Source organism: Coptis chinensis, chromosome 1 (genome assembly GCF_015680905.1).
Source record: "Coptis chinensis isolate HL-2020 chromosome 1, ASM1568090v1, whole genome shotgun sequence".
Lineage (NCBI taxonomy): Eukaryota > Viridiplantae > Streptophyta > Magnoliopsida > Ranunculales > Ranunculaceae > Coptis > Coptis chinensis.
Genome location: NC_141456.1, coordinates 60,094,891 through 60,110,432, shown reverse-complemented (window position 1 = coordinate 60,110,432; position 15,542 = coordinate 60,094,891). Strand labels below are relative to the sequence as shown.

Here is a 15,542-nt window from a genome sequence, read left to right as displayed (position 1 = left end):
TCTTCCTTGTACTCAAACCTCACTAAAATTATATTTAACATTGAAATATATAGACAAATAAATATATTATCATTTTAAAGGAAGAAGTAATAGATATAAAGAAGAAACATAATAGCTTTGGTTAAGGGTCAGGGAAGTTGTTAAACTGTTTCCAATATCATAAATTGTTTTCATAATAGATTCAAACAAATATAATATTACCTTTCTTCTAATTTAAAAGTAATTCAAGCTTTGTATGTGGAAATGAAAATATTGGCTTTTGAACAAGTGATGGAGAAAGATTTGATATTATAAATACCATTTTTCTGACAAAGGTTGTTTTTAGGTTTCTATATATGTTACAAATGTCTACTCTGTATTTCGCTTTAATGGTGTGGAAGGAAACTTTTAGTTCTAGACTTGGTTTGGATGTGAATAAAAATATAATTTATAAGAAGTAAATGGGAAAAGAAATTGAGAATAATAAGTTCTGGACTTTGACTTGATGATCAAATGAATAAAGTCTTATTTTTTATTAGACTAGTGCTCATTGTTCTTCATAGCTGCTAAGTTGACAAGTTTTTGTTATATAAGACAAGTTATTGGAAGTATCCTTGGGTGTAAGTGATAAATTACAAAAGACAATATTATTTTAATTAAAAATATTTAGCAAAGAGTTTGACAATTATGATATGTGTATTTATAGTGAAAGTGTGAAACATGGCCGGTTAGGGTTTGGTTAGGGCATGGTTATGGCCGGGCTAATGAGGGCTGAATTAGGGTCGGGCCTATGTTTTAGAATCTTAGCCCTAGCCCTGCCCTAGAAGGCATTAGGGTCGAGTCGGCCCTGCCCTAAACTTTGTGAGGGGTTTAGTTGTGAGGGCTTTATAAAACTTAGGGTCGGGTCGGTCAGGGCCGGTTAGGGTTTGGTTAGGGCTTGGTTATGACCAGGCTAATAAGGGCTGAATTAGAGTCGGGCCTATGTTTTAGAATCTTAGCCCTAGTCCTGCCCTAAAAAGTATTAGGGTCGGGTCGGCCCTGCCCTAAACTTTGTGAGGTCTTTAGTTGTGAAGGCTTTATAGGACTTAGGGTCGGGTCGGGTCGGTCAGGGCCGGATTAATTTCGTTAGGGCCAAATTCCCACCCCTACGGTGAGTGGTGATTTTGTTCTCGTCGAATATATATAATAAGTTCTACAACAACATTTTGGGATGGGTCCAAAAGAACTAACACAAAATAAATGGGCTTGTAATATGTGTTGGTTTTTATAAACGGCCTACCTAGAAATCATCTTAAGCATAAGAAATGAAGAATAACAGTAAGTTTGTGAAGGTGCATACTTTGTGATATCAATTCAAAGTTGGTTCAAAATAAATCATAAAAAGAGTTTAGATTTCGTAGAGTATAAATACTTTTGATTTCTATTTTATTTTCTTTCTTTTTTTAAAGTTTTTTTTACGTACTAAAATTGGAACCTAACATCGTCCAAAGAAGATTATCGAAGAAATAAATAAATAACTCCAATCTGAAAATCTGAGTTTCTGAATTCCGAAAATCTGAAAAACCGACACTAATAATATTTCGACCCATGCCACACTTTGATTTAGACTAATTTTAAGAATCATCAATATTTCGACCCTTCGTTGTTTTTTTAAAAACCCAAATATCTGACAAGATCCCGACATTCCGTTCGGAATGTCTTTACCGAAAAGAAAGAAAGTGCCAAGTGGTATAAGAGACCTCAAATTAACACCCCACCCCAAAAAACAGAAAATAAAAATGAGAGATGAAATTTTGTCAGTCCAATTATGATGATGTAACTTTATTAACGAAGTCCCGTACGTACAGAATCACAGTAATCAGTCACGTTCAAATTTGTCTGCCACTCTGCTAAGCAGGTACCGAGTCCGAGTAGATAAACAATGACGTAGTGATTTACAAACACGTATCAGAAATGGGTAGGTCCCACTATACAAAGCATAAAGATCCATCAACCATCTCAATCACCTTATTTTCCTGATCAGATAACGTCAAGTTCTCGGACTTTTTCACGCCTGTAAAGTGGAATGTCTTTATGTTTTTCACCTTTCTCTTGTTTAGTCATGTGGTGTTAAAAACACATACGTGGTAGAATTGTGGACTAGTAGTATGTGCCAGGGACATGGGCCTATCAGAACAGTGCATGTGATGTGATGGTGCCATGTCAGCATTGGTGGTGAGTGGGAGGTGGTGGTATGTTGCATATGCCTTGCCTGTGCAGCTCAGAGAGAACACTTTCTGTTGAGGGAGGTTTGAGGCCTAATGGTAGGGGTAACCATGGCTTGCTTACGGCTTCTCTTACAACCTTGTCAATTAACTCTTCCGCCTGTGTTCAACATCAGCTGTTTAATCAAATCGTACTTTTGATCACTTGATAATCAGCATAAAACATGTAAGATGAAATATAAATAAACATTGATGTGAGTTGTTAGTTCCCAAAATTCACAAGTTTGAGATATTCCACTGTGGAAGTAAATAAGTAATATTTATCCTCTCTGATGACCAAAACAAAAAGCCAACTAATATTATTTACAAGAGATGTGTCATTTTCTGCCGAATGAACAAATTTAGCAAAGAAAGTGCAACTTTTTCCAAAAAATTGTCATGGAGTTTGCCCAATGCCTAGCAATAGGAGAAAATCAAAATGACAAGTACGGTTGGATATTATCACACTTTTCTAGAAGAAAAAGAAACTAGAACAACTATGAAAACAAACTGATAAGTATAGTTTAAGTAATAACTTCAACCACAGTACTGAAGTCTGAAGGTAGATAAAGAAAAGAGGAAAAGAATAATTAGCAAGAACGTTACTAAGTATTTATATACACTTATAAATTAGGATGGCGTATTTTCAGGACGGTACCATCCGGTTGTGGTGGTTTTGTATTCAAATTTTCTTACCAACATCAACTTTTGCAAAAAATATCACGGTTAAAGCCCCAGTGCCCTTTGTGAGGGTACTCTTATAATCAACACAAAGGTATAAGACATGCAATGCATGAACTTTGAGAATGCTATTTCGAAAGGTCAAAATCTAAGTTGCCCGACTTTGAAAGTCAAAATTAACAGTACAAACTCCTGACAGAGAGAGAGAAAGAAAATGTCTTCGAATACCACAACGTGACAAGACCAAGACCAGATCAGCCAAATAAAAGAGTTTGATTCTTGAAACCCTTCCATTTATATTTAAGTGCCAGCATGTTGTTTTCCCATTTTCTTTTTCGCGAGTTAAACTGTGGTAAAGCAAAACCACATTCCAGCAACTTGTGTTATTAACAAGTACAGTCCACTTTTGCAATACATTACAAGTTTACAACCATATATATAGTTTGAATGTATCCCATAGTATTCATTTACTAAGGGATAAATACAGTATTTGTCGACATTGACACTCTAGTGTCATTTGATGTCTGACACTATTTTCACCACAAGATAAGAGACGAAAAAAAACAATCCTGCAAACTCCACGGTCTTGTGGATCCACACCTTTGTAGGATACTCGGAATCGAGGATGTCATGGTTTAGGTCCCTGCTAATGTGATGGTGTACTATGTGCACCCCCATTGTCTATTTGACAATAGGACAGAAGGTCAAGTTGTTTGCCTCGACTATATTGCCTACTTAGAGATAGAAGAGGAAACCTTCAACTGTAGTCCAAACGTATAACATAAAAAAATCTGGTGAAGTATAACCTTCAACTGTATGACGATACCCCAACCCCAAATGCAAACCATACTTTATAGTATATAGATAAAATAACGGAATGGAGTTCTACTGCATCATGGTCCCTATACAAAATAGCCGGCTTTGAGGTCAGGACCCCAGTAGGACTGTACAGAAAGATTCATGGGGTCACCATTCAAACATAAATGCTAAATACTATCTGACCTGTTAAGTGATTGTACCTCTTAAGAACAAAAGGCTAGCACATAGTACGTGGAGTAAATATGTAAGGAAAAATATAACTGAGAAGATTTTTACCGGATGAAAGTCGAAGGAATTGCTCGGCGAGTTGATACATTCTTCAAATGGGTGCAAACTATGAAATCCAGATGCATTCTGCACCATTTTAAGAAAATGACACTATAATGTTAAAATTCAATTCAGCAGGGCACCGAAGCGTATGTATTCAGTGTGGAGTATAGACACGTCATTAGCCTCACCTGAGGGAAGTTGGAGCAAGGCCCCGGAGATGGTGGCATCATAGGACGACCCCATGCATCTGCATGCATCTGAAACACATAACATGTTCATAAAATTAGCACGAGGCTACACTACTAAATTTGAATGTGGAGCAAATTAAGAATGATTTTAGCACTGTTATTTAAGTTAGTGATCTTCTACATCAGCATCAACTAAAATAACAAAATTACCCATGGATGTGTATTCCAAGACCAGCTATCCTGAGGATGCCAGGTAGGGAAGCCAGGGTGACCCCACATCTGCATGCTTGAATGGTGATTGCTAGGGTGTCCCCAAACAGGATAAAACTGATTTGGTGTGAAACTATGATTAGTATGGTATGGGGGATACGCCATGATGGGCTTGTGTGGATAAACCCTTGGAGTGGGTCCTCTTGGATGCTGCCATCTTCTATCATCATCCTTCGGCACAATGTGTCTTCTATGCATCCGATACTTCTGCATAGCAACACATCAATGAAGTTTAATCTCATGTGCGCATGCACACATATCAGTTCATATAAAGATAAATGATCTAATCTAATTGTAAATCTAAGAATGTCGGAAATGAAGGGCAACATAGGATGCGTCAAATGGGAAATAGTCCAAACCAATTACATTAGGCTTAGGGTTCTATAAAACATTTAGGACCAAAAGTAATACCCAGTGATTTAGACAGGAGATGTCAGAATGGGATGATTCTCTGATGTACCTGGTATGGTCCAAATATCTTAGGACTATTTTAGGGAGGTAGTATAAACATTGGCCTCTGTAACTTGTTAGATGCAGACTGCTAACTGAATAAGGAAAGCACAACTCAGAGTGATTGAGAAGAATGAATTATAAAACTAGGTGTCACTATAGCAGCACAGCGGAAGCAATTATTGGAGTATACAAATAGGTAATCACACTGTTGGAAGATTAATGACTCTTATTTTAACCCCTCTGTCTTCTGGGGTTGCATCTATATTTAAGAGATGTAACTGGTATGGTCCAAGTATATTAGGAAGATAGTAATAATAGTGACCTCAGCAACTTGTTAGAAGCAGAGTCCTAACTGAATAAGGAAAGTACAACTGAGAGTGATTCAGATGAATACATTATAAAAGTATGAAGGGTAGCACAATAGCAACGCAATGGCAGCAATTATTGGAGTATACGAATAGGCAATCACACTGTTGGAAGATCAATGACTCTTATTTTAACCCCTTTGTCTTCTGGGTGCATCACTATTAAAGAGATATCATTGCTTCTCTGGACAAACTGATAAAATATTAAAACAAAGTCAATTCAAGTGGTTTAAGTGATGAACAAAGAAATGAAGAATGGCCATTATACTGCATTCAGGATAACCACGCCAATAGAAGATGCTAAAAGACCACCTGATGACCCAATCTAATATGGATTGGCTTAGTCCGTGATCATATGAAAACATCTGAATGGTGAAAGACATTGCTACGGATAAAACTGAAAGGAGCTGGGGTTGTTATAACATGTAAAAACATCAAATATTAAACAATTACGGCTTCCTCACTTTGTTCAAGTAAAGAAGCATGTAATGTGAAGTAACTATGACGGCTTTTAATAAAATTTGATATCACGATTTCAAGATGAAAACTTTTACAATCAGATTTTGGATAAATACTAACCTGTAGGTGGCTAGCCACATTATGTCTAGTCAATCCCTCCACTTTCATCAAATCTAGAATACGAGAAGGAATGGCTTGGTCAACACCTAGTTGCTCAACTGCTTGCACAAATCTTTTGTGGAGCTCTGGTGTCCAATCAACCTGAAACACAAAAAAACTATGCGTATATAACAGTTATTTCAAATGTAACTTGGAGAAGTCAGCGCCAACAGAAACTTGCAGAACTGAGAAAGCAACTTGTTGAAAGTGTCATTTCTTTTGCTTAGACTAATATCTCACAATTGAACAAGTTTTCCTTGAGAATCACAGTACTTGATGGACTCCCATGCATGAATCACTAATATAACATTATTTCTTGTAAATAGCACACCAGGGCAAGTTCAGCAGAGAAAGAGAGCAAATGCGGTACAAATAGTAAAGGACCATTTTTATCGTTATTTAAGTACCTTGATCTTCCTGTTAGTCTTTCTTCCACAGGAATTAGGGTTTGGGGCTTCTATCCGTGGGTTATCACCTTTGGATTCAGCTTTCTTCTCCACCTTTTGTGGATGACAAGATAAACTGTTTCCACTCCTAGAACGTTCGACAGAGTTCTCCTCTTTGACAGCAACCTCCTTAGGTGTCAAAGAAGGATCAACCATGACACTAACTTCTTCCACTGAATTGTCGCAAGTAGTTTCAGCAACTGAATTGTTGCAGGTAGTTTCGACAGATTTTGATTCTCCCTCTAGGTCCCCATGCTCTTTCTCTAATGAGCAGTTACTTTGCCCATCATCTAGAAATCTACATCCTTGTTTCAACTGTGGAGTTGACGGAGCCTGGAACTTATCACTGACCGTAGATTGCTCATGGTCAAATTCACTGTTATAAGCTGAAATTTCAATTCCCATAAGTTTTTTATCCTCATCCTCATTTGTTTCTTGTTGGAGCTGAAGCATGTCATTGAAGGGCTTCACTGGCTTAGAGAGGGCACTATCCTTAGCATTAAAGGCCTGATCAGGGTCAATAAGATCAGACTTTTTACTTTTACGAAATTATTAACCAAAACCAAATAATGCAACATTTTTGGGGAAACTACAATCAAGAAGGACCTTATGAACCACATGCTGCCATATATTCCTTAGTTTGTCTTCCGAAAGTGGTTTCTGAAGGAACTCAGCTGCACCTAGCTGAAACAAGAGCAGTTAAGAATTCAATGAGAGAAGTTGACATACACATTCATGTCCTTTGGAAACTGTAGCTCAGCTCAGAAAACTCACCGCAATGCATTTCATCATGGTACTTAGACATTGGATATTTGAAGTCACTGCAACATAAGTTAATTTGTTAGCTTCTCTAATGATATGATAAAATCATGCAGGTGCCGACTAGCAAAGTGAGTAAAACCTTTGGGTGATGATACCAGAGTCTGGGGGTCGAACCCCGCCAGCATCAAAGAGTTACTAATCTCATTTTGATATGATATGATAAAATACAATATTGAGGAAAATAATGAAGGTTGTAATACTTACTGATAGTGGGCAAGTCCTCAGCGGATTCTAAGAACTTGAAACAGTCTTGTTGGCTGCTTGTGCTAACCTGTGATTACAAATGCAATCAGGTATGAGTTCATTAGAACTGCAAAAATTGCTGAGTCGAATACTTCTTGACGTGTTCAAACAACTATCACCTCTACTATAGCAACATGGAAGCTCTCATGTTCACTCGAGATTGCTATCAAAGCTTCATCAGCAGTGCAAAAAGTAGAAACTGCCATATGGTGTTACCAAGATAGTTACTGACAGAGAAGAACATAAAAAGCACAAATAACAAACTCTTAAAGTGTTACCATCTGAGAAGACAATAAACCTCCCAATGTTTTCTAGTTAACTATTTTAACCTAATCTGCTTCCGAAAAAAAATTCTCTGGTCTATGACATTTCCAGCATGCCTGTTTCTTGGAAAATTGTGATCCAGGATAATGATTATGAAAAGTTCCTAAGATCTCTAACTAAGAATAGGTATCTAGAAATTAACTTTTATAGAGTTGCCAATATTGAAGTGAAAATCCGAGTTGTGGATTACTTTAATTATTACAGAATTGGAAACCAGAGATCCAACTATGGATCCATTAGGAAGAAAGTAATTTTCATCTGAAAAGTTCAGAACCACTTACAGTTATAACTTGCACCAACTATAACTAGAAACTCTCCTTTCCACATACATTAAATATTACAATCAAAAGCCCATAGCAAGATAGATAGCTTTTGAGGACCAAGACATGCACCAATCATAAGCACAAAGCTAGTTTCTAATTCAGGAATTAAACTTTGTTAAACATTAAGAACAAATAAAGACAATTGAAGCGCATCTAACCAATATAGTCCATTTCTTCAAGCTTTGGCTTTATCTCAGCAGCAGATACGCTGTCTTCATCAAGGAGAAGGACTCTCAGGCCTTTAGGAAAATCCTTCCATTCCAATAGATCATCAGCACTGCAAATCATACTTGATTTGCTTTAGGCATCCCTTTTCATGCCATCAAGAAGCTTACCAAAGTGGCCATGTATATTGTCAAGTTTTTCAGACCTGGCAGTCAAGATGAAGAGATAATCAAATTTTACTCCAGAATTAATCGGAATCAAAATGAACATAACTGTATGTCTAAACTGAAAAAAGAAACATGATTTTAAGGGGAACACCATACAATGGCAAGGCATAATGAATACAATGATTTTGAAATCATTCTCTAAAATAAACAATGCATAATACAATCATATTCTTGTGATCTAACTCAAATAGAATATTAAGTTTTTACATTAAATCGGATGGATCAATGCTATCCTAAAATGGTACAATAGAATTTAAAATAGAAAACCGCTAAATTTCTAGAGAACAAACATGATCAAGAGATCATTAGTGTTTCAAAATCTCAACTCAAACATGCAGATTACACCAGAAACAGAAACAAGGAAATAAGAAATAAAGAAGCAGACAAAAGAAGAGAATCTATTAATAATCTAAGAGGAAAGATCAAAACTTATCAGACAAATAATTCCAACATTCCATTGAAAATGAAAAACATGCTTGATAACTCAAACAGAAGAAAACCCATTTTCAAGGAAGTCTGAAACCAAACAAAGCAAGGGAAGTGAAACCAACTCAACTCCCCAAGACAAGTGAGCAAGCATAATTCATACAAACAGAAGAAATACCAACTCACAAAATGCTCATAGAAACTGAGAAGTCAAATGAGGAGTAGTAGCTAGAGAAGTACATCAAGAAAGTGAGATGTTAAGCAGAAGCTTAGCTAACATAGAGAGAGAGAGAGAGACCAAACTCCAAAGTGTAAAAGGAGTAGGAATGAAGTAATGAAGAACTACCTCTCAAGTTAAAAGTGAGTCACAACTCACAAGTATATGCATTGGGCCGCAAGAAATTTATTTCACTACCCTGAGCATGACTGAATGAGCAAGCCAATCTTTTCTTCTTCAAACTCTTATTACGTTTTCACTTGGAAATAAATTTTCAACACTTGTAATAATGAAAAGAGAAACAAGAGAGAGATGTGTAGCTAGTGCGGTTGCTGTGGTAGTACTACATACACAGTTGGTGTCGGTTCATCTGGACCACAAAATATGCAAAAGATTCAAAAACGTCCAAAAAAAAAAAAAAACATTCAACTGTTTCACCAAAAATCATTACAACAAGAGCTAATCCCTGTCACCCACAGATTCAATAATTCTGCACTGGATGTGATATTAGTTATTGTTAGCTTTACCTTTTGTGATATTCTAATTAAGCTCATCATCATATATTCATATCCAGTGTACTGATGAAAATTGTATGAAAAAACCAAAACGTGGAATAGTAATATGTATCTTTGGCTAATAATGTGGATGTCATCATTTTGAAATTTCTTACGTCTATTAAGCTAGGGTCAAAAATTTGAACGAGGCTGATTGATGGTATGATGATCTCTGTCCATCGAAATCATGCATTCTAAAAGTCACTAACTTAAGTCCATGTCATTGGTTTAATACTTTAACATAAATGCTCATTGGATGCTAAAAATGATTCATGTAATGAGTGAAAAATCAAGTCCAAAATGTACACCCTCGAATCATCAAATAACATTAAAAAATGGGAACATAACTAACTAGAATCCTCATAGCAAATGAATCTTTACGACTTTACTCCCACCATTCACTTCACGTGTCACCCGAGTAAGTGCATCACGAGAAGGTCAGCGGCGAGTTGCCTCAGTCACTACACAAAAGCTATTAATTAGTCTAGGCAAACCGTGCTATCTTCACTTACACTTGAAGCTGTTATTCCTTTAAATAGTTAAAAGTCACAATTTTATTTTATTTAAGTTTCAATATGTCTCACTACTCTATACTCTATAGTATGGTAGGCCTTAAAAGGCCACTGTACTTAAGTGATTCTTAAATATGCTGACGCGGCTCACATGTAGTAGACTTCTGAGTTGGTCCTTTCCATGCTTTTAATGAAGCTGATACACTTGGTAAGTTTATCTACGAAAAGGCAGGCTAGACGCCTAGACGGCTAGTTATGTTTCACTAGTGAATTGTAATGCAATGCAGGTTAGATGTGATCAGAATCCTAATTGAGGAGTGATAATTTTTTACGCAACACACTTGTGCTTCACCTCCTTAATTAAAATATGTCCGGTGAATGATAAAAGCGGCCTCCTACTCAAGTACCAAAAAGTCATGTGATGACTTCTCATTATATATATAATTTTCAAATTGAAACATCTCACATTGAAATTAGTAACCATGGTAAACATTGTCTTTGTTCACTACATATATGATGGGACTAGAAATTTTGAATTTGAATAATATTTCTGTGAAAATGCTACCCATACTTTATAGTTTGGAAATTATTTCCACAAAGAGTAGCTTAATCTAACTTGGCCAACTGTACTAACGATCATGAGATTGTTTACATGTCCAATTTATGTATCTTCCGGAACCCTCCCTTTTGTAACTTGTTAAGCACTTGTGATGAATGCAATCGGTTTGTGCTTCACTCCTTCAGTCCTTCAACCCCTTAAATTTAGTCCAGCAAAATGGTGCACTGATAACCTCCCACTGAAGGTCCAAGGTATTGATATCTTCGGATATATTGATCTAAATTTTCAGTAGATGTCGTTGATATATTGAAAATATCAAACTGGTATATCCAGATGAACATTAGGGGATATATAATGAGAAGTATTAAGGGGCCCAACTATTAATGTCTACTCTATGACCAAGATTATTCAAATTTATATCACCAACATTCCCAATATATCGGTACTTTAGACATGATCCAATAGGGGTTTAAGTGTCTCACAGAATCACAGATAGAAACAAGAGTAGGGGTCTCTTCCAACTGAAAGCTGAACCATAAAGCGATGGAGCTTATCTACATTATATGAAGTCTAAACCACACCCTCTACAAAGGTCTTTAGTCACGGACTCACGGTTAACATCGATGTCTTGTTTCTTTGAATTTTCCTGGTATGGAGGGAGCAATTTTCCAAACTAACACTTAATTCAAATGAGCTTTTTCATAGGGAGATCAAATCCAATGCTTCCCCATTAGACTCAACCTAGTGGTTTTTTTGTTGCATTTTTGTTTGATAGTATGTTGTAGCTTTGGCTTTGAAATTGAGCTTGCGGTTAGAAATCCTACAACCTACTTAATTATATCGTATTTACCTCTATATAAACTTGGTTGCCACTGCCCACTGGAGGTCTGGAGTTATTTCTGCTGTAAGATAAAACAGTGTGCATAACATTTACTCATGAATGCGTACTTTTTATGATGTAGTTGAATGCAATGACCAAAATATCGATATCGGTTAATATATTGGTGTACCCAAAAACCGATATATATCGGGTATATCTATTTTTTTTGTGACTAGTCCAAACTATTTAAAATATCATATATATCAGAAATATAATATCGAAATATCATAAATATATTTGAAATATATTTGAAAATGGTCAAAAAGTCAAACAATATATATCGTAAATATCAATTATCTCGGCGATATAAAATTTTATATCGGAAATTCCGATATATATCGGGAAAAAAATATTCTATATTTAGTAGATATATATCAGAAATATCGATATACCAAAATACCGATATACATATCGACAATATATCATATATATCGGCAATATTTTGGTCCATAGTTAAATGCGTACTCACTATGAATAATAAGAAAAAAAAAACATAAAAATAAAATAAACTTATGTTTTTATAAGTTCTTTTTTTTTATTGGCAATTCTGTTTTTAAACGGGATCAGTAACTGACCTTCGGTCATCAGCCCAGAGGTATTACCAATTTTGCATGTTGGCACGTGCAAGAAACTTCTGTTTTGGTACAGACGTAGTACATTACACCAATACTAATTATTTGCTAATTAATTTAGAATGATATTACTTCATAAGAAACCAATTGTAAGTGATTTGATGGGCTGATAATTTAACTTCCTTTTCTACATATAAACAAGAGTGAGTTCGACCTCTTGACTTTAAGTAAGGCAGGGATCGATTCGGGTTTGGGTCGGATATGGCTATATCCGAATCCGAATAATTTTATAATATCCGAATCCAAATCCGAATCTGATTATATCTGAAATTTAATATCCGAACCCGACTAACCCGATCGGATAATACTAAAAATAAAAAAAAAAAATACAAAAATTATATCAGAATCCGAATCTGAACCGGACATACCCGAATCAAAATCCGACCCGAATATATAAACGGATATAAAAATCGACCCAAACCCGATGTATTTGGTAATCGGGTCGGGTCGGATTCAAATCTACCCGACCCGATTCTCTGCCCTAACTTTAAATAGTCCCCTACAATATAATTTCCTTCATAAATGTCGAAACCATATAACATACTGAAAGTTAATAGACTCCTAGTGCCTTATCATCTATTTACTTTCCTAGTGCATAGTGGAAGGTCCACCTCAGACTCTGAAAGTGCCCTCATATTTATTTCAGGGAGTGATTATGTGAATACGACGTGAAATAAAAAAATGACTCGGGTAGATGAAAGATAAGTATATCTCTAACGCAAAATAAGAAACACCCTGATCGAACTGAAACGACCCAGTGTATATAGTATGAACAATCATTGTTCATACTTCAATATAATGTATGATCAGTAATAATACTTATTAGAGTATAAATAATTTCATACCTATGTGGGGCATGAACAATCATTGTTCATATATCAATACTATTCATATCTCAACCATGAGTTTGTTCATACCTCAACATGAGCTAGGAGTGTAATACGGGGCGGGCCGGGTCAACCGCAGGTCAAATAGTGATGGGGCGGGGCGGGGCTAGGGGATACAAATCTAGTGGTCCTCGTCGGGGCGGAGCGGGTTGAAGTGTTATGTCTTAGTACCATCACCCGACTTGTTGGGTCAGCTTACGAGGTGGGTTATCCGGATCGGGTAAAAATTATCATTTTAACTCAATTTCACCAAAAAAAAACTTTCTAATTATGCAAGTAATATATTTCCAATTCACAACATAGAGAAAAAAATATAATCAATCAATAAAAAATAAACAAAAATAAAAAAACCTTGAACTTGAACCCAAAATCATATCTGTAAATTTGAAACTTTTTTCTCGTGATTTATCATTTGTAAATTGATTATTTTCCATAGCATGATAAAATGAAGATGGGAGCGAGGATCTATGGTACAAAAAAATAAAATATAAACTAAAAGAATTCGAAATTAATAAAATAATGAATGATTTATCTTCTCCAAAATTCGAAAGTTGAATTTGAACTTTTGATATTTGCCCAATGTTCAAACTTGAATATTTGAAATTGATGTTGAACTCATAAGTTTGTGTTCATATCTCCCAAATTCATACAAAAGTTAAAAGAAAATATAAACAAAATACAAAAATATTAGAGTTAGAATATTGAAATTATGTGGGTCAACGGCTTTTGATACGGTGCGGGTCGGACGGCTTAACAGGTCGGGTTTGAGCATAGAATCTACACCCATAGCCCGACCGCGTAAAAATGGTGGTGGGCAGGGTGGGTCTGTTTTCGGGTCGGTGCGAGTTTGGATGGCGGGTGAAGACCGGGTACCCTACCAGAATACCGGATGATGGGTCAACGATTTTTTTTTATACTCCTAACATAAGCTATGAACAATCACTGTTTATACTTCAACTAATTAACATGAGCTATGCATAATCACTGTTCATGCCTCAACACGAGCTATGAATTGAACAATAATTGTTTATAATATGTATGATCAGTAAGAACACCTATTGGAGTATGAACAATTAATGTTCGTAATTGTTCATATCTATTTGGGGTATGAACAACATGAGCTATGAACAATCATTGTTCATACTTCAACATGAACTATGCATAATCATTATTCATACCTTAACATAATGTATGATTAGTAAGAACACATATTAGAGTGTTCATACATATTTGGGGTATGAACAATCACCAACATAGTGTAGGTATGCTCATTTATTTTGGTACGAACAATCACAAAATTTCTTTGCTTTATAAACATAACACAGAGGAGTGAAACTAGTATTAAAAAAAAAAATAAATAAATTCTATACTTTATATCTATAATAGCATGGAGGTGTAAAATTGGTATTTAAAAAAAAAATAAAGGTCCGGCCAACTTATTTTGTCTTTGTGGCTACAAAATTGAAATCGTGGGTTACTTAATACTTTAATAATGGAAAATATATATATATATATATATGTCCTCTAGAATTTTTTTATTTTTTTTATAGTGACTTGTATTTATTCACTAATATATATTCATTCAGCAAAAACTCCGTTCTTGTAATGACCCGCCAAGTGCTGAGTCCTTTTCACAGGCTGAGAGGGTTCATACACCACCTACCTCCAAATTCTTGTAATGACAACCACAACCCCCCCCCCACCCCCACCCCCCCCCCCCCCCCCCAATATAGAAGGCTAAACATCTTCTCTCACTTTTGATGTTCAAACCTGCCTTTTATAACTTCTGATTGATTACCCTTACCCTCTTTCATATATCAAAACTAAAAGTAATTCGTACTTTTACCGAATAAACAATCGTACTTTATACGAAGTAATATATTTTCTGATTGGTTAAACGCTTAAACCTGATGGATTTCTTCCTATGAATACAGAATACATGCTTCATCATGGGCTTTAAACTTTGGAGAATGCTTCGGTCGCAGGGCTTTACCCCGACGTCTTGTTGTTTAGGCTGGATTGCAAGTACTCAAGCAAGTCAAGCTATTTCATGCTGGATTTTGCACGTATTCTTATCGGAATGGGCTTGTTTGGGGCAATGGCTCCGCCCTGTGGGCTCAGGATCCATTTCCTTCCTTTGAAAACTCAGGTCTATGGATTTAGCTCACAAACTAGATGGTCTGGTAAGTGGTAATGGAACCTGTGGCCTAAATCCTGTTCTTGTGTCCTACATCAACTTCACCATTGTGATCAAAGTTTGGCGAACAGAACTATCAATAACGTTGGTATATCATGTTGGTTGTTGTGCCAAATGTTCTCTATGTTCTCTAGTTAGGTGTATCAGACACCAGTGCATGCGAATAAGGGCTAACAAGTCTGGAACATTAATGATGGAACTTCCAATTTTAGAGATAATTGCCCTTCTCACTAATATGAGTA

General features: G+C 35.9%; 1 protein-coding gene across 4 annotated transcripts; it reads right to left on the bottom strand.

Moving 5' to 3' along the window:
* Window positions 1-1,770: 1,770 nt before the first annotated feature.
* APRR2 (CheY-like two-component responsive regulator family protein) lies at window positions 1,771-9,372 on the bottom strand. Of its 4 annotated transcripts, none has more exons than XM_086604219.1 (12): window positions 9,209-9,372; window positions 8,203-8,414; window positions 7,517-7,596; window positions 7,359-7,425; window positions 7,107-7,153; window positions 6,939-7,016; window positions 6,294-6,839; window positions 5,848-5,988; window positions 4,391-4,657; window positions 4,181-4,249; window positions 3,999-4,076; window positions 1,771-2,343 (listed from the first exon to the last, which is right to left on the bottom strand). In XM_086604219.1, exons 2-12 carry the CDS (start codon window positions 8,330-8,332, stop codon window positions 2,182-2,184), a joined length of 1,665 nt encoding a protein of 554 aa, XP_086460345.1. In that variant the 5' UTR covers window positions 8,333-8,414; window positions 9,209-9,372; the 3' UTR covers window positions 1,771-2,181. The 4 variants fall into 4 exon arrangements, with proteins under 4 accessions (XP_086460345.1, XP_086460353.1, XP_086460356.1 ...); XM_086604227.1 differs by having other exon boundaries at window positions 9,103-9,223; XM_086604230.1 differs by lacking the exon at window positions 9,209-9,372 and adding an exon at window positions 9,041-9,190.
* Window positions 9,373-15,542: the final 6,170 nt, after the last annotated feature.

Excerpts from the sequence above, each read along its gene's own strand:
- APRR2 (XM_086604219.1), bottom strand. The coding sequence starts at position 8,332 with ATGATTTGCAGTGCTGATGATCTATTGGAATGGAAGGATTTTCCTAAA. Across the intron at positions 7,597-8,202 it reads TGAAGAAATGGACTATATTG|TTTCTACTTTTTGCACTGCT; the intron begins GTTAGATGCGCT and ends ACCATATGGCAG. Across the intron at positions 7,017-7,106 it reads CCATGATGAAATGCATTGCG|CTAGGTGCAGCTGAGTTCCT; the intron begins GTGAGTTTTCTG and ends CTCTTGTTTCAG.